The 25,789-nt window shown below is 33.0% G+C and overlaps 2 protein-coding genes across 2 annotated transcripts in view; one reads left to right on the top strand and one right to left on the bottom strand.

Annotated features, from left to right (window-relative positions):
* LOC114332038 (putative phosphatidate phosphatase) overlaps positions 1-25,789 on the top strand; it is a 431,124-nt gene that overhangs the window by 201,193 nt on the left and 204,142 nt on the right. The window lies entirely within an intron of this gene.
* The window catches only part of LOC126889362 (uncharacterized), a 104,952-nt gene continuing 93,767 nt past the window's right edge, over positions 14,605-25,789 (bottom strand). Inside the window, exon 2 of the mRNA XM_050657607.1 lies at positions 14,605-14,923. Coding sequence (XP_050513564.1) covers positions 14,610-14,923 — 314 coding nt within the window. The 3' untranslated portion in view covers positions 14,605-14,609. The remainder of the gene's footprint in view (positions 14,924-25,789) is intronic.

The raw sequence follows: 25,789 nt of genomic DNA, 5'->3' as shown, positions 1-25,789 counted from the left end.
TAGGTCCCACTAAGCTGAAACCATATGGAAAACTTTTTTATTATTAAGTTTATGAAGAAAAGTTATTCTTTATAAAATGCTCATCATAGTTTAAAACCTAAGATGCAATCATCAGATATAAAATTTTGTCAATAGTGTACGAGGTATGTTAAAAAATATGAATTTCGCTTAAGAGTAAAGTAGCTTTATATTTCAAAATATCGAAAAATGTTGTTAAGAAAAGTTATTTGGAATTAAAAATTATGTGTAATGTGCCATTATATTCTTCTAATTGAAAAAAATTAAATAAAATTTTTCTCAAATTACGGATATACCCTTAGATATCCCACGGATATCTTGTTTAAAAATAGTCCTAGAATTTTTTGCAATACACCATTTTAAAGTAGAAAAAATATGCTTTATTTCACCATGTATATACCTGACTGTACAAGAAAAAAAGTCATACTGAAAAATTCTAAAAATAATCATAAAAAATATCAAAAATCATAAAAGTATAATACCTTGAGACAGCATAACTTTCTTAAAAATAGTCGTACAAGCTTATACAATAGACCATTTTAAAGGTAATTCACTTCTCTTTCTACTAAGTTTACCATTACATATACCTAAAAATGCGTAGAAAAAAGTTACAGAACAATGTTTGCGAAATAATGGGGAAAATGGCCCAAAAACGCTGTAAGCGGCGAACTTTGAAAAATACCATTTCGGAAATTATAAATCCTATAGAGACCTCTACCAAACGTAATTTTAACGAAGAAGGACGGTAGTTATTTTTCGCTGAAGCAATGGCTATACCTATATCCCTGTGGAAAAAAAATTGCTTTCTTTTGGGTTTTTTTCTTGTTACTCTTTTGAGTATATTTTTGAAAAAAAAATATTTTCGACTTTTGAACGTGATATTTTGATAGTAAATTTAACCTGGGACAATTTTCCTGTAGACGTGTTTGTACGAAAAGTGCATAGAACTCACCCTAATTCACCCTGTGCCTAGGGACTAATTACCCCTTTCTCAAAAACGCACCCATTTAAATGGTAGCACTACGCGGGTTTTTCAAATTTAGAGGTCCATTGACCATATGAGATAATAAAATCCCATTAACGTTTTAGTTCCATTTAGCTCTCCTATGTTGCACACAATCAATAGCCTACTATCTAATAAATACACTTTACAACATTGAAATCGGATTATTAATGCGGCCGCAGCAAATTTTTAAATTTATAAACAATTTTTTTAATTATAAACAAATAGAATATCTTCATAACTAGGTATTATGTTAAAGAAAATTCAAAAAACGCCACTGGAAAAGACTTGGTAAGATGCTTCTTCTAAAAGAAAAAACTTTTGGTCCTCTTTCTCCATACAAATTTCCAAATTCATGACACTCATATTATATAATGTTATAATAATAAAAACGATCGGTATTGTGCGATTATTTGGTATAAAAATACCAAAAATGCAGGTTGAACAAAGTTGAATTTCAAATTTCAAAATCGGTATACGTACAAAAATACATTTTCTCGGCTTCCAATTGAGCAATTTTCTTCATTTTTTTTTAATCCGAAGAAACTCGAGTAGAGCCACCTAAATAGTGTATTATCAAACCCCAAATATGCTTTAGTTTTATAATTTATTATTATTTATAAATTAATTTATTACAAAATAAATCCACATATTTTTTCCTATGTTATAGAATTTTTTTAGACAAAAGTCTACTAGTCGGAGAGATAGAAGCGGATTTTGTGCGTGATAAGTAATATGGAAAAACTATACGGGGATATGTTGAATTAGTTGTACATGACTTTCACCAACGGCCGGAAACCAGAGGGGGGCCGAGGGTAGTTATAAGGGGTCAAAGTCGCGGTTTTTATTATTTTTTTTTTGTGACGCTCATGATCGAGATAGTGCACCAAAATTTGTGAATAAGTAGGTCATGACGTAACTAAGTAAAATCTCTAGGGGCGGAACGCTGCGTGGCCGACAAAGGGGTGGGGGTAGTGGTGAATATAAAAAATATAATGGGTTTTTTGCGACCTTCGTGATTGAGATACTGGACCCAAATTTGGGAATAGGTAGACCATAACATTACTAAGTAAAATCCCCAGAGCCGGAAACCAAAGTAGGGGACGAGGGTAGTTATAAGGGTCAAAGTCGCCGTTTTTATTATTTTTTTTTGTGGCGCTCATGATTGAGATAGTGCACCAAAATTTGGAAATAAGTAGGTCATGACGTAACTAAGTAAAAATTCTAGGGGCGGAACGCTGCGTGGTGGACAAAGGGGTGGGGGTAGGGGTGAATATAAAAAATATAAAAGGTTTTTTTGCGAATTTCGTGATTGAGATAGTGGACCGAAATTTGGGAATAAGTAGACCATAACATTACTAAGTAAAATCCCCAGAGCCGGAAACCAGAGTAGGGGACTAGGGTAGTTATAAGGGTCAAAGTCGCCGTTATTATTTTTTTTGTGACGCTCATGATCGAGATTGTGACGCAGCAAAATTTGGGAATAAGTAGGTTATGAGGTAGCTAAGTACAATCTCCAGGGATGGAACGCTGCGTGGCCGATAAAGGGGTGGGGATAGGTGTGAATATAAAAAATATAAGGGGTTTTTTGCGACGTGCTAGATTGAGATAGTGCACCAAAATTTGGGAATAAGTAGACCATGACTTAGCTAAGTAAAATCCCCAGCGCCGGAAACCAGAGTTCAGGATTAGGGTAGTTTTAAGGGGTCAAAGTCGCAGTGTGTATTATTTTTTTGTGACCCGGCACAACATTTGTCCCCCACGCAGCGTTCCGCCCCTGGAGATTTTACTTAGTAATGTCATGATCTACTTATTCCCAAATCTTGGTGCACTATCTCGATCACGAACGGCAAAAAAACCCCCATCTATTTTTACTCACCCCTGCCTACCACCCCTTTGTACCCCAAGCAGCGTTCCGCTCTGGAGATTTTACTTAGTTACCTCATGACCTACTTACTCCCAAATTTTGATGCACTATCTCCATCATGAGCGTCACAAAAAAAATAATAAAAACCGCGATTTTACCCCTTATAACTACCCTCGTGCACCACTCTGGTTTTTGCCTCTGGGGATATTACTTAGTTACGTCATGGTCTACTTATTCCCAAATTTTGGTGCACTATCTCAATCACGAACGTCGCAAAATACCCCTTACATTTTTTTATATTCATCCCTGCCACACCCCTGTGTCGGCCACTCAGCGTTCCACTCCTGGAGATTTTACTTATTTACGTCATGACCTACTTATTCCTAAATTTTGTTGCACAATCCCGATCATGAGCGTCACAAAAAAAATTAAAAAAAAAACGGGACTTTGACCCCTTATAACTACCTTCCTCTCCCACTCTGGTTTCCGACTCTGGTTTCCGACTCTGGGAATTTTACTTATTTATATCATGTTCTACTTATACCCAAATTTTGGTGCACTATCTCTATCACGAACGTCGCAAAAATCCCCTTATATTTTTTATATTCACCCCTACCCCCGCCCCTTTGTCGGCCACGCAGCGTTGCGCCCCTAGAGATTATAATTAGATACGTCATGACCTACTTATTTCCAAATTTTGGTGCACTATCTCGATCATGAGCGCCATAAAAAAATAATAAAAACCGCGAATTTGACCCCTTATAACTACCCCCGGCCCCCACTTTGGCTTCCGGTCGTTGGTGAAAGTCATGTACATAACTAATTCAACATATCGCCGTATAGTTTTTCCATATTACTTATCACGCACAAAATCCGCTCCTAGCTATACCTTTTAACGTTATAAATATAAATATGTATTCTCATTTGAATGCTGTATAAATTATTTAAAGAATCTTTGCTAGGACTTTGCTCCAAAATGAATAATTTTAAAGATATAAACAAAGAAAGTAGAAAAAAATCGATATTTTTAATAATTTTTAAATATTTTAATTTTTTTATTAAAAGAGCGGAGGCGGAAATTTTCCGGCCAATGCTTTTCATATGCATTTATTGTTTTTTTCGAACCCTGAGAAAATTAATAAATATTTTTTAAAAATTTAAACGCAGAATGAAAGAATACATTACTACCGAGAGCCGAAAGACCCTGAAAACTTCTATAATGTTTATTTTAATTTCTTGTCGTTTATTATAAATTAATGAATGAAAATAGTTTCGTCCTTGTGGGATCGGTACTCACCGGAGGGACCGCAGACGTTCGAATACAATTAGCGTCTCTTTGCAAAGACAATGACGTCGACTTTGCAAAGTAACAAGACACTTACTCAACACACACACACACACACACACACACACACACACACACACACACACACACACACACACACACACACACACACACACACACACACACACACACACACACACACACACACACACACACACACACACACACACACACTACACATTACACTACAGGGTACAACCGAAATACAGGGTGTCAAAGTTAAACTTACTTTATTTATTCTTGAATATTTCCTGCCAGGCTTGGGATAACAACACGAAATTCGGTAAGCGGGGGTTTTTTAGGATGAGAAATCTAAATTTGCCACCAAAAATGATGTATTGCCCAGAGGGCGACACATACGACTTTCAGTGCTCATTTAATACGTTCAGTTTTTTTTATCCCCCACTCTACATACTTTTTGAATCAAAATTTTTATTCTCTTAATATTTTTACTTAAAAAATGTATACTACATTCATCTCGGTAAACTCAACTGTTTTCGAGATAATTTCATCTGCGATCTGCACATTTTCAATCTGCGATCTAAGTGAAATTGTGGCTTATTTCCCATTTAGAATAATAAATTACATAAATGCAGCGGCGGATCCAGGGGAGGGCAATGGGAGCGATCGGACCCCCCTATCAAACCAAGTTATATTATACAAATATTATAAAAGCATTTATTTGTTCATTTGTTTTTCATAGAAATTTAGCCAATCGCCCCCCCCCTCTTGACGATGCTGGATCCGCCACTGCATAAATGCCACCAATAAATAGCTTCAGAACAATATTAATTTGTTTTGAATTAAATGAATTGACACAAAAAGAAGATCAATGCAATTTATTTAATTTAAAATACATTTTACTAATATTATAAAACAGAAAAAAAAATGATTTTTTAAATAAACGTTGCTTTGCGATTTAATTAAATGTTGAAGCTGCCACCCACCTGCCTCTTGACCATTTGAACATTTAATTTAAGCGAAAAACGATGTTAATTTGTGAAATAAACATTTGTTTCTATTTCCTGGCAGCAGTAAAATGTATTTTGAGATAAATAAATTACATACATTCTTCTTTTGGCGTTAATTAATTGAATTCAAAAATATTTTTTTAGCACCCTGTATAAATAATAATGGTATTCTTTATATTCTTTATTTTACTACATAGAGATTTGAATAACCTTTCAAATGAGCTGCCACACGACCCCTATTCCCATTTAAAAAAATCATTGATTGCGTCATCACGGCGAAATGGATGACGTTACTATTATGAAATATACATATGTCAAAAAACCATATTTTAAAAATAATAAAACAATATGAAAAAAAAATTTTAAGAAACGCTTTTATTTAGTTATGAGTGACTAAAAGTTAAAATATAAAAAAATCAACTAAAAAGCAAAAAATAAAAAAAATCAAACTCGACGGATTATTCGAAAAAAACGTTCGTTAAAAAAATGAAAAAATCGAACACACTCGTTAAAGAAAAGCGTGGGGCGAAAACCGTTTATTCGATGCGGACGCGCCCCACGCTTTTCTTTAACGACTGTGTTAGATTTTTTTCATTTTTTTAACGAACGTTTTTTTCAAATAATCCGTCGAGTTTGATTTTTTTACTTTTTGCTTTTTAGTTGATTTTTTATATTTTAACTTTTAGTCACTCATAACTAAATAAAAGCGTTTCTTAAAAATTTTTTTTTCATATTGTTTTATTTTTTACTTTTTAGTCTTACACTTTTCAAATATTAAAATATATCGTCATGTTTAAAAAAAGGATGTAGGTATATGACAGGTACCTTTTTTGCATTTATTTTAACTTTTGATACATACATTGTACATTTTCTGTAATTTCTTTATACATTTCTTAAATCAAAATCATTATTTACGACTATTACAGTTTTCGCAGTATTTCCATCTCTTGTAATACTTTACTATTGCACGGTGTAGACGCTGTTAAAGTATCGTTCGCGGTAACGATTCCGTACTTGGCCAGGACAACTTCGCATGCGCACTTTAAAAATCGCATGCGCACTTTAAAAAAGAGAACGCTCTTTTTTAAAGTGCGCATGCGAAGTTGTCCTGGACAAGTACGGAATCGTTACCGCGAACGATACGAATTTCTCGCAATGCAGCTCTTCGATGCGCAAGCCGTCTAAAGGTACGTATCCATACAATGATAAACCTTGCTCGGTGTAGTAGCTCTACTTAGTGGATACGTCGGTGATCGCCGCTTGGCGCGTACACTCTTCCTTTCAACCGGTTTGCGGTTTATATGTAAGGGAGCGCATGCTGTATCCATTTAAGCAGCTACACCGAGTGGGGTTCACCCTTGTATGGATACGTACCTTAATGATCGCACTCGGTTCAATGAAACGTAAACTTTGCAGGCTCAATGCAGGCTTTTAAGCCTGTCCTTACGCAAACACTTTCGGGCCCAAGTTCACGACAGCGCAGCGTAGTCAACAGTCGAACCTTGCGTTTTATGGACAGTCGAAGCCCACGACAATACTAAGGGCAGCATTCGTCCCTCTGCGGTGCCATAACTTTTTTTCGCTGAAAGCTGTATAGAAATCGGACAGAAACTGGATACATTTATTTAAACAATTCATAAACATAATAAAAAGTTTTGATCGACTATTCGTGTATTGTTCCCGCGAATCCATAAGTCTGCAAAATTTCATTCATTTCCATTGAAGAAAAGGCTGTCAAATTAACGTCTAAAGATTTGACGCAAACGATTGAACTAAATAAAAGCGTTTAAAAATGGACCTGTCACGAGATTTTTTTAAAAACGCCTATTCTCAAAATAGTATATTGTGCAACAAGTGCAGAAAGGTACTAATTTCTCACGAGTTTGAAAAGTTGCGGTACGAGCGCAAGCGAGTGCCGCAATTCAAACGAGTGAGAAATTACCTTTCTGCACGTGTTTCACACTATACTTTTTCTACAAGCACAGTTTTTCCTAAAAATAAAAATCACAATTTCCAAACGACGATTAATTTTAATAGGTACCTATGTGATAAATTTTAAACTGTATTTAATTAATACCTACTAATCAATTTAAATTCCTTATACTTAAATAAATTACACAGAAATCAGCTAAAAAATTAATGCACTGCCTTAATTTGTTTAAATTTAAACAATTATTACACATTATTTACATTATATTTATGCAGTCACGGATTTACACAAAACCTACTTCATTCGACGTCTCTTGCACATGTTGCTAAATCCTTATTGGTTATTTGACAATTATAAAATGTTTAATAAGAATAAAATTGTAAAATAAAACAGTTGTAACATCCATAATTTAGTTTCTATGCTATAGTTAAATATAATAATTGTCTTATAGGTTATATATTTGTCTAAAGTTTAACCACGGATGTAAACAGAATATAACGTTACTCAGAATGCGGTAGTCCACGGATGTAAACAGAATATAACGTTACTCAGAATGAGGTAGTCAACTGTGCAGAAAAGAACTTTGCGGCACAGAAACGTCACTTTGCGGCACAGAAACGTCACTTTTCTGCACACTAATGTCAAATATCTTATACTGTGAGAAAATATCAAGTTTGCTAACATAAAACCGTGCAGAAAAGTGCACTTTGAATAGTGGTTGTAGAAAAAATGAATTTATTCCATAATTTTGAACCTCTCAGTATTTACAAATAAATAAATTGATATTTTGAAATAGTATTCAAAATTAAACATTATTATCCGGAAATTCTTGCCAAATTTTTGTTTGCAAATATTACATTAACTACGTTATTTTTGTTTAATATTTTTTAACTCTCATATAAAATTATTGTTTGTGGTACATAAATAGAATAAATAGAAAAAAAATCAGAAATTCATAACAGGTCGCATGTGCAACATTGTTTATATTTGCGTTCCTCACTTTTTAACTGTTGTCGTTTCCTGTGTTTAAATAATTTCTAGATTAATTTAGGTAATTTATTCATTTACAATAAGTAATTTATTCTATTAGCACTCGGCAGGTGGCGAATTTGATTTCCCTCTCATTTCTAGCTACATCCACTTTATTTGTCTATTCCATATAAGGATGTGATACTTTTGTTTATATCTAATCTGTTAGTTGTTTTTAATTTCCTTTTTATTTGCTTAAAAAATCAGCACAGTGGAAACTTTCTGATGTCTTTCTTATTAGTTTTGTTTTACAATTTTTTATAGTAGAGACATTTTCTTCTTCTTTCAGTAGGTACTCAATCCGATTATCGAACGTTGGCGATAATATTGGCAATAATAACTTTGTCTACGGCAGCTCGAAACGGATTAGCGGTGGTCTCTTAAAACTACACTTGGAGATTTTGGAGCTAAGATGTTCTTCTTCGGCCCATGCCACTTCTTCGGCCTGGGTATTTTCTACCGGCGAGCTTGCCCTGTATTATGAGGTGTAAAATATTGTCTTGTAGCCGAAATATTGTAACTTTCAAGTTTGTATTATTTTTTTTGTGATCTTTTTCATTCGGTGTAAAACTAATTAATTTTTTATGTGATCTTTACTACTTATCTTTAATATTCGTCAGTAAATCCACAACTCAAATGCCTGAAATTTTTTCGTTAGTGTCTAGCTGCCATTATATTTTTTAAAATATGTAGTGCGTATTAATCGAATTGTAACGTTTAAAGTTTAATGTAATACCTTTGTTAATATTAATTTTCTTTATTTTATAGAATGCGGCTTTAGCCTTTCCAATGCGTATTATTATTTATTTGTTTGATCCCAGAATGTTATCGTCCAAATAGGTAACATTGATGAAACTTTCTAAATTCATTACACATGCTCTGATTTTCATTGAAACTCTTATTTTGTCTTAAAAGTATTAACTTTTAGCCCATATTCACCACATCACCACATGTTTCGGTCACCCTGTTATCACCTTGTCACAACTATTTTTCATTGCAAGCAATAATTATGTGTCGTCTACGTATCTGAGATTGTTGACATTAATTCCTTTGATTTTCATGCCCGTCTCTTAATCTAATGTTTCCTTGATGATAAATTCGGAGTAGATATTAAAAACTCGAGGCGATAAAATACTACACCCTTTGCCTCACTCCACGTCCTATCTCACTTTCCTGCTTTCATCGTGTTCTGGCCAATTCGTGTATTTGCACATTGATGTTAAGCATCGTTTAGACGCTGCGATAAATGCGGGCAATTTATTGTGACGATAAATTGCTACGATTTATTGATTTTTTTAAAGCTTGTTTAGACGCTGCGATATATTGTCGCGATTGATTATAAACTGAAACAACTTGCACACGACGATAAATTGAAACAACCTGATCGATATCGATAAATTGCTCGGATTTATCGCGGCGTCTAAACGCTGCCTTAATATGGATAGCAGATAGAGGGTACGATGATCGCTTCGTTAAGTGAGAGGAAAATCTTTCCAAAAAAACTTTGGTACCTGTGGAGAAAAGTACATGGAGAGCCTTTAAATTGGTGTATAAGAAATTATGCAGAAATTACTGGATTAACAACTAGAGCCAATTAATAGAAATCTCAGGAAAAAATATAAATCCATTATTGGACAGATTTTCGGTATTATTTTTATGTTGTAACGTCCTGATCAAAGCAAGACCAGGGCATTAAGCAACACCACACTGCTGGGAGAAACGCGGGGGGGGGGGATTCCTCGAACATCCCTTAGGATATTCAAAAGAAAAACGTCCACCGTTCCATCCATCAGAATGGTGTTCTGCCCGACTGATCATCCCTGGGTTTGTTCCCTGTTCATTCTTCCTTCACACCCATCCCAGAAAGGTACAGGAAATAAAAAGTCTACCAAATCATGCTAAATACACTATATTTATTCAAATAAAAAAAATTTACAAAAATCATTCTATTATTTAGGCAACAAAATTAATTCTCCAAAACTGTGACAGAGACCCTGCTGGTTACCGGTATAAAAAGTATTAAGATATAATAGTATTCAGCTTTAAATCTTCCCTTACGAGTCACACAGTTCTCAAGGGAGGGTTCCAATGCCTGTAGAACTTGTTGCTGTCGGTAGTTGTGGGAAGTCTAGGGCTAACTTGTAGAAACCATTCTTCTGATGCATCAGTAGTTGGATCCAGGATACTGTGGGCTGTTGCGAGTCAGTTCTGCTCTGCAAGGTAGTGTGGACTACAGTTTGCTTTCCCAGATAGTGTTTGCCTACAGCTTTATTCCCAAGGTAGGGGCTAGAAAAATTCATACAAAGATCAGTTTTCTCCCAAAAGAAAAGTCTGATCAAAAATAAAGCTGAGTATCCAGAGAAAAACGATCTCAACAAAATCTCTGATCACAGCGTATCATTATTAAAAATAAACAGAAACAGACAGACTTCTATCAATAGAATATTATAGTATGGTATAGTTAGACCCAAACCCAGACATCCAAAGTGAAAGTTATCCTCCAACACCAAATTGTTCTATATAGTCCATATAATGTTCAGAAAAAAGTCACACCATTTTGAGCGTCGGGTTTGGGGGGAGAGGGGGGAGAAATCTGTAAATTCATAGTTTTTTAGGTTTTTCGTCAATATTTCTAAAACTATGCGGTTTAGCAAGAACAACCTTCTATACAAAATTGTTCTACATTAAATTTGAAATAAAAAAGGTCCTATGCAAAACCCTCATAAATGAACGGTTCCAAAGTTACGGAGGTAGAATAGTATAATTGGTCCAAAAAAAGGCCTAACCCAGACATCTAAAATAAAAGATTTCCTTCAACACTAAATTGTTCTATATGGTCCACATATTGTTTAGTAAAAAGTTACACCATTTTGAGCGTCCGGTTTGGGGGGGAGATGGGGGAGAAGTCGGTAAATTAGTAGTTTTTTTTCGTCCATATTTCTAAAACTATGCTTTAGCGTAAAGAATGTTCTTTAGAAAAATTTTCTACATAAAATTTAAAACAAAAAAGGTTCTATACATAATTGTTATAAAATCACCGGTTCCAGAGTTACGGAGGGTGAAAAGTGGAGGTTTTCGATACTTTTTATATTTACCGATTTCTCCCCCTTCTCCCCCCCCCCCCAAACCCGACGCTCAAAATGGTGTGACTTTTTTCTGAACATTATGTGGACCATATAGAACAATTTGGTGTTGGAGGATAACTTTCACTTTGGATGTCTGGGTTTTTAGTATAGTTATACCATACATTGCCCAAAAAATATAAAAAGTATCGAAAACCTCGACTTTTCACCCTCCGTAACTATGGAACCGTTGATGTTATAACAATTATGTATACAAGATTTTTTTGTTTTAAATTTCATGTTGAACATTTTTGTATATAAGATTGTTTACGCTAAAGCATAGTTTTGGAAATATTGACGAAAAACTTAAAAAAAAAACTACTAATTTACCGACTTCTCCCCCATCTGCCTCCCAAACCGGACGCTCAAAATGGTGTAACTTTTTACTGAATAATATGTGAACCATACAGAAAAATTTGTGTTGGAGGAAAACTTTTACTTTGGATGTTTGGGTTAGGCCTTTTTTTGGACCAGTTATACTATACTACCTCCGTAACTTTGGAACCATGCATTTTAGAAAGATTATGCATAGGGCATTTTTTATTTAAAATTTAATGTAGAACAATTTTGTATAGAAGGTTGTTCATGCTAAACCGTATAGTTTTAGAAATATTGACGAAAAACATAAAAAACTACGAATTTACCGATTTCTCCCCTCTCTACCACCCAAACCCGACGCTCAAAATGGTGTGACTTTTTTCTGGACATTGTGTGGACCATATAGAACAATTTGGTGTTGAAGAATAACTTTCACTTTGGATGTCTGGGTTATGCCATCTTTTGGATCAACTATACTATACTATTATAATTATGTACAAGAAATAAAGTAATATATTATATACCAATAAACACAAATAAAATTACAAAATTTTTAAGCTTTATTTCAAGGAAAAAAGTAGGTATCTGCTGTGCAAAAGAAATCAGTAAAAAAACTGAGGCTTAAAACTAGATAATCAAACTTACCCGTATGTCTAACGGCTTAAACACAAACACAATTTGTGCGGATATTGTTGCTCATTTGCGGTTATGATGGAGAAAAGGGCGAGAACAATCAACATGTGGATTTGCGTGAAAGATTTGGTATTAGGGTGGGCCGAAAAAATATTTTTTTATCCGATCGAAACGGGGTAGGTTTTAAAAGTTGCATTTGGGGTCCTAAAAGAAAACTGCAAAATATTTTTACTGAAAAAAAATATCTTCAGTATGCGCATTTGACTTAAAATTTCAGTTTTTTTGGTAAAAAGTAACTTTTTGGAAATAATTTTGTACACATTAAGAAATGAGATAGAATGACCGGGTAGCGTTATATATGTTTGTTAACACTAATAGAATAACCCCAAACGGTTTCATTTGTCTTATGCAACATCTTCACTGTGCGCAAGAACCACCAATTTACGTGATTTTAAGGTTAAATACAATATTTTTATACCACTTACCTTTTCTAATATTTAAAGTCTAGTTGTTTTGAAAAGTCTACAGTCAGCTTTTTTCTGTACATTTATCGAGGAAAATATATCATCATTTATGCAACTCTTCGCTAGTTCATAATGAACTACCCAGGACTCACCACGAGGAGGTGGTTGCATGTCTAGTCCCACCCGTGCCCTCCCTTCCACCCAACCATGAGAGCAAGTTGTTCTTTTTGCTTAGGCTTTGAACTCTTTCTTAGAGTCAAACTTAGGCCGTATTGCTCCGTCAAATAGTCTAGTTCTGATTATTTCATCCCTTTTCTTTTCATCGCACACTTGTAGTGCTGATAGTGTGACTTATTTTACTGCTCTTTCGACAGCTTGAGTATGTGTCGGTAATTTTCCTAGCACACCTTCTGCAAGAATATCTGACAAGCCGTCAACCAATATTCTGTTGAGGTCCTCTTCTGATAGATGCATGGTAACAGGGGGCTCAGTTACATCCATAAACTGCCATTCAATTAAATCTACGTATTCTTTGGCAGAAAAATTAATTTTAGGAATTTCAAAAAGTCGAACTCTTTCTCTGTCGTTTTTTCTTCTGGCTTTTAATATTCGTCTGATCGCAAGCTGACGAATGTGTTCCCTGTCATCGGAGAGCATTGCCACAAGCATATTTTCGGGGTGTGCGAAGTATGCATTATTTTGAATGCACTTATGAATCACTTCCTTTTTCAGCATTTTCCAAAGGTTGCTTGAACCATCCTTCAGTTTGTGATTGAATTTGATAGTGAACCAGCTTGGAGCATAAACTAAGGCAACATATTTGGCTTAATCTTTCAACTGATCTGATGGTGAACTAGATGCAATGTACAATCGGAGTACACGATTGGCAGTTGTCACCCACCGTGCATGATTCAACTTTCCAGTACTTCTATCCCCAAATCCTGGTGGTGATTCTCCTTTAGTAACTATTCTGCATATGTCGTATAAATATTTCTGATCCATACTCAAATCTACTTTGTTTAAATCTGGAAGCTGTCGAAAGAGCAGCAAAAGAAGTCACACGATCAGCACTTTAAGTGTGCGATGAAAAGAAAAGGGATGAAATAATCAGAGCTAGACTATTTGACAGAGCAATACGGCCTAAGTTTGACTCTAAGAAAGAGTTCAAAGCCTAAGCAAAAAGAACAACGTGCTCTCATGGTTGGGTGGAAGGGAGGGCACGGGTGTGACTAGACATGCAACCACCTCCTCGTGGTGAGTCCTGGGTAGTTCATTATGAACTAGCGAAGAGTTGCATAAATGATGATATATTTTCCTCAATAAATGTACAGAAAAAAGCTGACTGTAGACTTTTCAAAACAACTAGACTTCAAATATTAGAAAAGGTAAGGTATAAAAATATTGTATTTAACCTTAAAATCACGTAAATTGGTGGTTCTTGCGCACACTGAAGATGTTGCATAAGACAAATGAAACTGTTTGGGGTTATTCTATTAGTGTTAACAAACATATATAACGCTACCCGGTCATTCTACCTCATTACTTAATGTGTACCAAATTATTTCCAAAAAGTTACTTTTTACCAAAAAAACTGAAATTTTAAGTCAAATGCGCAGATTGATATTTTTTTTCAGCAAAAATATTTTGCAGTTTTCTTTTAGGACCCCAAATACAACTTTTAAAACCTACCCTGTTTCGATCGATTTTGTCCTCTTCAGGGTTTGTAGTGAATGTGATATGTAGTCAAACATCAGACAATGGCCGCAAAAGCAAACAGTCCGAAAACACACTGGGGCAAGTGTGGTGGTCCTGGTGTTCCTGGGTTATGCCGGACGGTGGGGGTCCAGAAGACTATCAGACAACAGAGACGAAAGAATGATGGAGTTGGTTAATATGTCTTACAATTTGTTTATGCCCTTTCTCCTCTGATTCTTCTAGCCAGCTGGATGTCCTTAGGCATGATAGTGACTCTTTTAGCGTGAATAGCGCATAAATTGGTATCTTCAAATAAACCTACCAAATATGCTTCACTTGCTTCTTGTAAAGCCATCACTGCCGAACTCTGAAAACGTAAATCTGTTTTAAAATCTTGTGCGATTTCACGGACAAGACGTTGAAAAGGTAGTTTTCTGATAAGTAGCTCAGTACTTTTCTGGTAACGTCTAATTTCACGAAGAGCTACGCCGGGGGGGGGGGGGTAGGGCGAGAACAAATTTGTATCGGCTTAAATACCTTAGAAGAATTGAACAAATTAATTTGACGATAGTAGGGTCGCTTGTAGAAATATATAGTATGAGGGACAAATACCAAGCGAAGCTTGGTATAGCGTTCAATCGGTTCATTGAAACGTTACAATGTTATAATTATATTTTCTATTACTGTTCTAATTATCAATATTTTGTTTCAGGTAAGCTGTTATGTGATAAAAGTATTTGCCTTTCTGTAAGTACTCGTATAGATTCAGTCAGTTAAATAAACGAATAAACGGAAACCATTACGAAACGTAATGGTTAACTGGTACATTGGCTATCCCGTAGTCACAGCCATATCCCGGGAATTAAAAAGGGCAGCATGGCCCCTCTTTTCGGCATATTTTATTGCTAATTAATTGCTGCTGATTGATACTTTGAGCAATCATTTAAACATTCGATCAAAGTAACTCTTCATTGGTAAAACGTTTTGAACAAATCAATGATTTTTTGAATAATTGGGGATTTTTGTGTGATTTAAATTAAAAAAAAATCTAAAAAATGTTGGATTACGCAAATGTTGCATGCATTTATATTTGCTTTTAAAACACCGAATATGACCGAAAACAAAAAGTTTGCAGATTTAAAAGCTACAAAAAAATATTATTTAATTATTTTTTTGAAACTTAAGTTAAGTATTATGTTTACAATATGGGATTAGCCACAGTTTGGTTATAATGAAAATTTTTTGCTCAATTAGAAATCCAATGAAATCAATTAATTTGTGGTCATCTGATTGAATACAACCAACATTATACTGAAAACAGATCCCATGGGCTGTTTTCACTCAATCATGTAGCTATGGATACCTACATTTCGTTTCATTTCGATTTTGACATTTCAAATATTCAATATTTCAAAATGTCACGATTTGGTTGTAATACTGATGAGAATATTAATGAAATTATCGAATCAAATATACCAAAGAATACTGTTTACAGTAAAAAATTTTCTATCCGAATAACCCTCGAACATTGATAAATGCTCAAAAATTTTTTAACAACTTTCTCAAGCTTGTTGCTTACAGGCAACAGACCTCCGCCTACGGCGTCGGTCTGTTTCCAAGCAACAAGCTTTCGAAATCTGTTATAAATTTTTTTCGAACAATTATCAATGTCCTTGGGTTATTACTACTGAAAATTACATTAAATACACTTTTACATTAAAATTACGTTAAATACACAATTAAATAAAATTCACTAAAAAATACTGACGTTTCGATGGAAATCGTCATCAAAGAAAAATATTTATCGTCAATTTCAATTCTTTTTTGAGACTATAATCATCGTTTTTATACTGCATCACCTCCGGTACGTATTACAAAAAATCATATGATAACTAGAGCTGCAAAACTAATCAGGTAACCAGCACTTTTATAGAATACTTATTATAACCGACTAAAATTGTTAATCATAGTCCAGAAAGCCACTGCACAACCGCTAGGAAAAATATTCCGATTCGGATTTTTTGCACAATTTTACTTAAAAAGTACCCCTTATAAGAAATTTGCATGTTGCCAGGAACAAAAGTGGGTCAAACATTTTTTAAACGTTTTTTTTTTGTTTTTTTCCTAAAATTATTTTTTTGCATGGAACAAAGTTTTTTAGGTTTTTTGGATCATTCCAAACAGAAAAGGTCTTTAGTGACTTTTCTCTAAAGTTGATAGTGTTTGACATATAAGCGATTAAAAATTGAAAAATTGCGAAATCGGCCATTTTTAACCTTCAAAAACTATGTGAAAAACTTAAAATTTGAATGTTGCCAAGGTAGATAGATATTCTTTAAACATCGATTGATGAAATGCCGAAGAGTTTTTTTGCAATACGGTATTCAAAACTCCTTTGTTTCTTAATTTCTAATCACGCGTGCGCGACACTATTTTCCACCGTTGCATTCCACCTACAGTATGGTGCAAATGAAAGGAATAAATTCGTTATTTCGTAAACCTGCGACTTTAAGAAAAAAACCCGAAACCGGTCGATTTTTATTTTTAAGTTATGATATTGTGGCATATATGGTATACTAGTGACGTCATCCGTCTGGGCGTGATGACGTAATCGATGATTTTTTTAAACGAGAATAGGAGTCGTGTGATAGCTTATTTGAAAGGTTCTTCAATTCTCTATTCAATTCTCTATTCAGTAATGTAAACATTTACATAATTATTTATACAGGGTGTCCAAAATTGTTTTATTGAATTAAATTATTTGATAAAAAAGAAGTAGAAGGACACCCTCTATAAATAATTATATAAATGTTTATATTACTGAATAGAGAATTGAAGAACCTTTCAAATAAGCTAGCACACGACCCCTATTCTCATTTAAAAAAATCATCGATTACGTCATCACGCCCAGATGGATGACGTCACTAGTATACCATATATGCCACAATATCATAACTTAAAAATAAAAATCGACCTGTTTCGGGATTTTTCTTTAAAGTCGCTGGTTTACGAAATAACGAATTTATTCCTTTCATTTGCACCATACTGTTGCGTGGAAAATAGTGTCGCGCACGCTTGATTAGCAATTAAAAAACAAATGAGTTTTGAATACTCTATTGCAAAAAACTCTTCGGGATTTCATCAATCGATGTTTAAAGAATATCTACCTACCTTGGCAACATTCAAATTTTCAGTTTTTCACATAGTTTTTGAGGGTTAAAAATTGAAAATTTGGCAATTTTTCAATTTTTAATCGCTTATATGTCAAAAACTATCAACTTTAAAGAAATGTCACTAAAGACTTTTTCTGTTTGGAATGATCCAAAAAACCTAAAAAACCTTTGTTCTATGCAAAAAAAATAATTTTAGGAAAAAAACAAAAAAAAAACGTTTAAAAAATTTTTTACCTACTTTTGGTCCTGACAACATGCAAATTTGTTAAGAGGGGCCTTTTTGAGTAATATTGTGCAAAAAATCCGAATGGGAATATTTTTCCTAGTGGATACGCAGTGGCTTTCTGGACTATCATGGTTTCTTATTACAGTAAAACGCGATGTAAATTTTTTTGTACACTATTTTTTTAATATGTAGTAAGTCTGTACATACATACTTGTATTCTTTTATGAAAGGGCACCAAATTTTGTTTTGCTAGGGGCGCTCAAAACCTTAGATTAAAACAGATTGGGTTCAGATTCAATATCTGATAATATTTTATTATGTTAGATACATTTATAACAAGCTGAAAATGCGAGCATTACCATAACGAAAACTTTGTTTATTTACGTATTTAAATTCATAATATGGAAAATTTCTATTATGAAAAGTTGTTTAGTATTAAATGCTATGCTTTAATATGTAATTATAACCTAATTTAAATATTGTGAACTATAAAGGTACTCTACTCTCGAACGAAATTCATATTTTTTGACATACCTCGAATAAAATTGATAAAATTTGATATATGATGATTGCGTCTTAGATTTTAGACCATGCAGATCTTTTTATGAAGAATAAGTTTTCTTCGTAAAATTAATAATAAAAGAGTTATGCATGAAAATGATATTGGTATCCGTAATTTGAGAAAAAATTTCAAATATTTTTTTATCTTTAGAAGGATGTAAATACAAGTAATAATTGCATATTAGAACATAGTTTTTAACTCCGAACAACTTTTTATAATAACACTTTTCAATATTGTGAAAAATAAAGATATGTACTTTAATCTTGATCGAACTTCATATTTTTTGACATGCCTCGTATAATATAGATTTGATATCTAATTAAAATAAATAAATACAAAATAAACATTTTTCCTTGAAAATAGTGAACTGTAATTTAACATTACTTTAACATAAATAAATAAAATTTGTTTATCTGACATTTCAATTTTATGTTGACGTTTAGTTGCGTCAAGCGAAAACAAAGTAGAGTTGACGTTTCCATGTCGGAAGAAAATGACAATTTAAAGGAGGCTTGTGACGTCACAATGACGACTTTGAGGTCGGATATCTCGAAGATAGTTAGAGATCACGGTTATTAGACTTTATTACGGTTGTCTTGTCCGACGGTGGTGGGGAGACTTATATTTTTGACTTTACGTCACAAGAGTTTCATAGGCGTAACCAGGATGATCCTAAGGGGGGGGTTACAACTACTGGAAGGTCTCTGAGGGCTATGGTGTTAAGGGTATAGAGCTCAAAGTACATCCCAATGGGGGGGTTACAACCCCCAAAACCCCCCCCCTGGTTACGCCTATGAAGAGTTTACATTCCCATATTTTTAAATTATTTTCGATCATTTAATGTGTGTTATTGTGTATATATGTGTATTATTTGTGTTATTATGAAATAATAAGACAAATAGTACACATTTTATCTTATACCGGGTGGTGAATCGTAAAAAGGGCCATAGGAAACTCAATGTAAAATTCTGAATTGTTGAATTCCTGCTTCCCTAATTATTCTACATCAAAAGTCATGAGAGAATACTTGTAGAGAATTAAAATCTGTATTAAAATCAAAAGTTAAAATTGTTCTACGATTTAAATGCATTCCAAAATTTTGAAAAATATGATACATTTGCCACAATAGGTATGCGTGTAAAAGTAAGGCCACACGTTACTATTTAACTGACAGTGGTCACACCATTGACTGAATAAAAAAATTCTTTATTATTAATCCTTTCTCCGCAACTGAGGGTATCTTATCAACTGTATTGTTTTTAAACAATAGATGATAAAATAAAAATATTGACAGTTCAAAAATGTGAACATTATTGCATTGTGTGTGGCCTAAGTTTGGGCTGAAAACTAAAATGTTTTACATTTTTACAAAATTTTGGAATATGTTTAATTACGTAGAACAATTTTAACAGTTATTTCCAATACAGATTTCAATCCTCTTCAAATAGTTTCTAATGTCTTTTGATGTAAAATAATTATTAGGGAAGCTGGAATTCAACAGTTCAGAATTTTACATTGAGTTAATGCAAAACTTTGACGCATGTCAAAATTCTCAATGTGTTTTAATTGTATTCATTTTTTTCGAATCCTGAGAAAACTAATAAATATTTTTGAAAAATTTAAACTCAGAATGAAAGACTACATTATTACCGAGGGCTGAAAGTCCCTGAAAACTTCTATAATGTTTATTTTAATAAGTTACAGGGCTGAAAATAAGAAGTGTGATATTTAATTTCAAATATTTCATTCAATAGAATCTGCTTGTTTATTCTAAGGGGCTTTCCGCCCTCGGTAATAATGTAATCTTGCATCCTGCGTTTAAATTTTTCTAAAATACTTGGTTTTCTCAGGATTCGAAAAAAATCATATTACGATTCAAATGACAGTAAACTCTCGTGACGTAATCTCACCCTTAATGTTCATTGGTTAGTCGATTTAGGCAACCGTAGTAATGTCTAAGAACCGTGGTTAGAGATAGCGAAATGCCGTTTTCAGATTTGGATTCAGAAGATAAAACTACATAGGAATCCATCGCTAGGTGGCCTATAGATATTTCAGGAGCGGCAACGCAATAACACACACTTTTGCGAATTTATAAACGAAAAGTTTTCGTTGAAAATATCTCCGAATTGTTTATCTGTAAATTTTTGGTTTCAGGACATATAAAAAAATTAAAAAATATTGATTTAGTGCGCAAAAAATCTATAGGGACAAGTCTATGTCACGACACTATAGATATAGATAATTCTAAAGAAAAATGTTTGTATAAAAAACCTATTGTAATATAATTATTAAACAAATACTACTACCTACACAAATTAACTATGTCTGTTGTAGTGATATAGTTTATAGTTATCAATAACAAAAACCTAATAAAATATCGACATTCAGAAAATAACTTGTGCTTTTAGTACTTTTTAGTACACGACAACACGTGGTAAAACACACATTATAGGAATTTACTAAACTATTTTACTTTCCTTTAAAATATTTTTTGTTGACGTTCAATAAAAACTTCCACGCAAAGAAAGCACATTGTAAATGAATTCCCAATAAAGCTAAAGTTAATAAATTCCTACCTAGAAGCCAAATCACGAATATCATTGAAGATTTTCCACGGCTTTGCCCTTTCATTACCATAATTCCTGGTTACGTGTTGCAAGAGAACGACCGTACACAACCGTAATTATTTTCGATGCAATTTGTAATTTTCCTGCTTTTTCTTTTTAATTTGCAGCATCCTTTGCATAAATCATCCGTTTCTACTTTGAAACAAAGGATTTACAAAAAAAATTAAGAAGATGTGCTTAAGGGGTTTTCTCGGTGCATTTACGGCTGTTACGACTACATTCAAGATCCGTTGTTTGCTGCATATTAAAGAGGAGAGAGCTTGAAAATTTTAAGAGAAAAAACATCTTGGTCATATTTTTTATTGAACTTAAACGAAAAGTATGTAAGTATATCGTTATTGCTGTCAGTTTAGAACAGTTCTTTCAATAGGTACGGTTTGTAGCGCAATAAAGAAGTTGTATAATAAGTCATTACTTTTCGTGTAAGCTGCATATTGTATTAGTCTGGGCTGATTACCGGAGAATAGGCAATTTTTGGGAAAAGTTATTTACCAGCAATTTTATTGCTGGAATCGAATTATAAGATCCTATATATTAATAATATAGGTATGCAAAGTCCTCAGATAGTGTGCTACTTTTTTTATAAACAAAATGGCGCACGAAAATCGTGTTTTTTTCAATTATTGCTCTATAACTCCGAAGATTTTAACTTTACAACAAAAATACTCAAATAAAAATTCACCGTCATTAAATTCTGCATAAAGACGCGTTTTTCCCGATCTGCTCCGACGAAAATTTTCCTCGGAAAATGCGGGTTTTCCCAACAAAATCTTTAATTTTCAAATAAAGTTTTAGATAAGTAATTATCTACCAATAATTAAATAATTTGGTGACTTAAAAGCCTATTTGGTTTAAATTATAGTTCCAGAAGCTGATGAAAATTAAACGAATATTTTAACAGCAATTCAATGGTTAATTAATAATTTACGGTCGCAATAATAACCAAAATAATTATGATACACTGATCAAGCTTTGAAATCTTATAAAGATGAGATATCTATTTAATATTTTGTCGACAAAATATGAATTTTTTATTTTTTTGCATAATCTTTAAATGTTTAAAAAAAATAGTTATAAACAAATTAACGTTTCTCAGAAAGTTTTTATTATATTATAATTTTAAAAAATAGCTAAAATGCGCATTTTAAATATCTTTAAAATGAATGCTTTAAAACTTTTTTGCAACCATGTATAAAAAAGTTATGAAACAGCAAAGTAAACATACGATTACTACTGTATTTATATATTTTTTTAATTCTTTCAAAGCGTAGAAGTGAGTTTAAAGTACAAGCTAATTATTTACAAAAAAATATCGATTCTCAGTTTAATGGTTATATATTAATTAAAGATTATAAATATATTTTTTTGTAATTTACACGCGCGAAAGTAGAGTAACACAGTACTGTAGCTAAAATTTTCACTCTGAGCGACGACCAGCCGCGTGATGTACACTTTTAATAAATAATGCATGCTGCGTGTCAGTCGCTTCGAGTGAACATTTTAGCTCCGACTCTGTATCAGGCCTACGTTTGCGCTAAAAATTACAAAAAAAAGTATTTTTAATCTTTGATTAAAATATAACCATTGCACTAATTTTTGACATTCTTTGTGAGTAATTAGGTTGTACCATAGACTCACTTTTAAGCTTTGAAACAATTAAAACAAATTATAAACAACGGAGATTTCGTATATTTATTTTGCTGCTTCATAACTTTTTTGCAAATAGTTGGAAAAATTTTTTAAAGCATTCATTTTCAAGACCTATGAAATACGCATTTTAAGTATTTTTTTAAATTAGAATATAATAAACAATTTCTGAGAAATGTTAATTTGTTTATAACAATTTTTTTAAACATTTAAAGATTATGCAAAAAAAATTAAAAATTTATATTTTGTCGACAAAATATTAAGTAGGCATCACACCTTTATAATCTTTCTAAGTTTGATCAATGTCTCATGATTATTTTGGTTGTTATTGCGACTGTAAATTGTTAATTAACAATTGAATTGTTGCTAAAATATTCGTTTCATTTTTACCGGCTTCTGAATTTATAATCTATAACAAAAAAGATTTTATTTCACCAAGCTATATAATTATTGATAAATAATTACTGGCCCAAAAAATTTATTTGAAAATTCGAGATTTTGTTGGGAAAACCCACATTTTCCGAGGAAAATTTCCGTCGGAGCAAATCGGGAAAAACATGCCTCTATGCAGAATTAAATTGGGGTGAATTTTTATTTGAGTGTTTTTGGTGTAAAGTTAAAATCTTCGGAGTTATAGAGCAATAATTGAAAAAAATACGATTTGTCGGCGCCATTTTGTTTATAAAAAAAGTAGCACACTATATGCGGACTTTGCATACCTATATTAATAATATATAGGATCTTATAATTCGATTCCAGCAACAAGATTGCTGGTAAATAACCTTTCTTTGTACTTTACTAATTAGACCAGCGTATTATAACTATTTTTTTTTCAAAATTTAAAGATTATGCAAAAAAAAGAAAAATTTATATTTTGTCGATAAAATATTAAATAAGCATCTCATCTTTATAATCTTTATAAGTTTGATCAATGTATCATGATTATTTTGGTTATTATTGCGATCGTAATTTGTTAATTAACAATTGAATTGTTGCTAAAATATTCGTTTAATTTTCACCGGCTTCTGAAATTACAATCTATACCAAGAAAGCTTTGATGTCACTAAGTTATTTAATTATTGATTAATAATTACTTACCTAAAACTTTATTTGAAAATTAGAGTTTTTGTTAGGAAAACCCGCATTTTACGAGGAAAATTTTCGTCGGAGCAAATCGTGAAAAACATTCCTCTATGCAGAATTTAATTGCGGTGAATTTTTATTAAGGTGTTTTAGTTGGAAAGTTAAAATCTTCGGAGTTATAGAGCAATAATTGAAAAAAATACGATTTTTCGGCGCCATTTTGTTTATTAAAAAAGTAGCACACTATCTGCGGACTTTGCATACCTATATTATTAATATATAGGATCTTATTATTCGATTCCAGCAATAAAATTGCTGGTAAATAACTTTTCCATGAATTTTGCTAATTAGCCCAGAGTATATGTATAGATAACTAACACACACCAACATAATGTATATCTAAATTATTCTTCTTATACTTGTTGAAGATCTGTCGATCTGTTAATTCCGACGTTGAAGTATTTCTTGAGCGGTAGACTGCCAAATATCTCTCCATCTTTTTGGTGGTCTCCCCGGTGGACGCTTGCCTGCTGGTTTTCCTTCTAGCGCAATTCTTGGTAGTATGTGCTTCTCCATTCTTTTTACATGACTGAACCATTCTCTTCGTCTTTGCCTGCCTCATCTGATGACATCTTGCACGCCACATTGTTCCCTGATGATGTTGTTTCGTATTCTATCTCTTCTTGGCTTCCCTGCTATTGCTCTTAGTGTCTTCATTTCGGCTGTTCGTAGTACATTTTTGGTTTTATTGTGTCTTCTCTTGATTCAATGCCATAGGTCATAACAGGTCTGATGCAAGTTTTATAAATTCTAACTTTGCTGTCCATTCTCATATATGGGTTATTCCAGACCACATCTCTCAAACATCCGGACAAGACAGCGGCTTTGTTAATTTGTCCTCTTAGGTCTCTGGCTGGGTCATGATAACTTGATAACTCTACACCTAGATATTTGAACTGGTTTAGCTGTTCTATGGGTTTTCCCTCTACCACGAGCTTGCATCTAATTGGGTCTTTCGCAATGGTAATGCATTTTGTTTTCTGCGTGGATATTTCATGTTGAGTCGTCGACATGCTTGATAGAATCGATAAAGTTGTCTTTGTAGGTCATCCTCGTCCTCTGCAATCAGGACTGCATCATCCGTATTGCACACTATATTGATTCTACTTTGCCCGAGTCTGTATCCTAGTTGTAGCGATTCCACATCTTCTAATATTTCATCCATTGGCATATTGAATAGAAATGATCTGAGGCTGTCTCCCTGCCTGATTCTTCCTGGTGTTGGTATGTTGGCCGTAGTGGTGTCGTTTGTTTTAATTTTTGTAGTGTTGTTATTGTTAGTTTGTTTTATGACTTCAACAATGTTTGCCGGTATCCTTTTTTGCTTAATTTTCTTTATTATATCATTAAAAAACTAAAATTTGGTTTTGTATCATTTTTTTACGTATATCGATTACGTTTGGAGTTATTATCAAAAGAAAATGAAATTTTCGAAAATTTGAAAAGTTATGATTTTTTTTAATCCTATTAGTCTTTTTCATTAATATGCGTTCTAAATCAATCAAACATTGTAAAGTCATAGACATTCGACAGAGTTCTCTTATTTTCATCATAACTTGCTTAGCTTTGATGCTATCAACTTCATTTGGTGCTCACTTGATAGATAGTCTTGATTGAGAATTTTGACAAGTTTTTAAAGTATATTTTATAAAATACATCGTTTTCCCGTTATTTAAGCTTGAATACTTATAGTCCAGAGAAATAAGATTTTTCTCGTGACACATCCCCCTCCAGGCCGAAACCAAATTTTTTGAGTAGTATAGACACCTATATTAATAACATTTATGTTTCCTGCAGCCGATTTTGATGATATACATAGTTATAAACAAATGAAGATCAAAAAACGGTAAATTTTCGCATTTTTTGTCTATAACCAAAAAGTTAAGCATTTTAAAGAAATTTGAGAGTAAGAATCTCATAAAACGTCTAAAAAATTTCAATATGGCGTTCGCTGAATATGTCGATCCTTATTGGTTGCTTAGAAAATTGCAAAATAAATCATAAATTTTGAGT

This window comes from Diabrotica virgifera, chromosome 8 (genome assembly GCF_917563875.1).
Source record: "Diabrotica virgifera virgifera chromosome 8, PGI_DIABVI_V3a".
Classification (NCBI taxonomy): Eukaryota; Metazoa; Arthropoda; class Insecta; order Coleoptera; family Chrysomelidae; genus Diabrotica; species Diabrotica virgifera.
The sequence above is the reverse complement of the archived record's forward strand: the minus strand, read 5'-3'. Positions and strand labels throughout refer to the sequence as shown.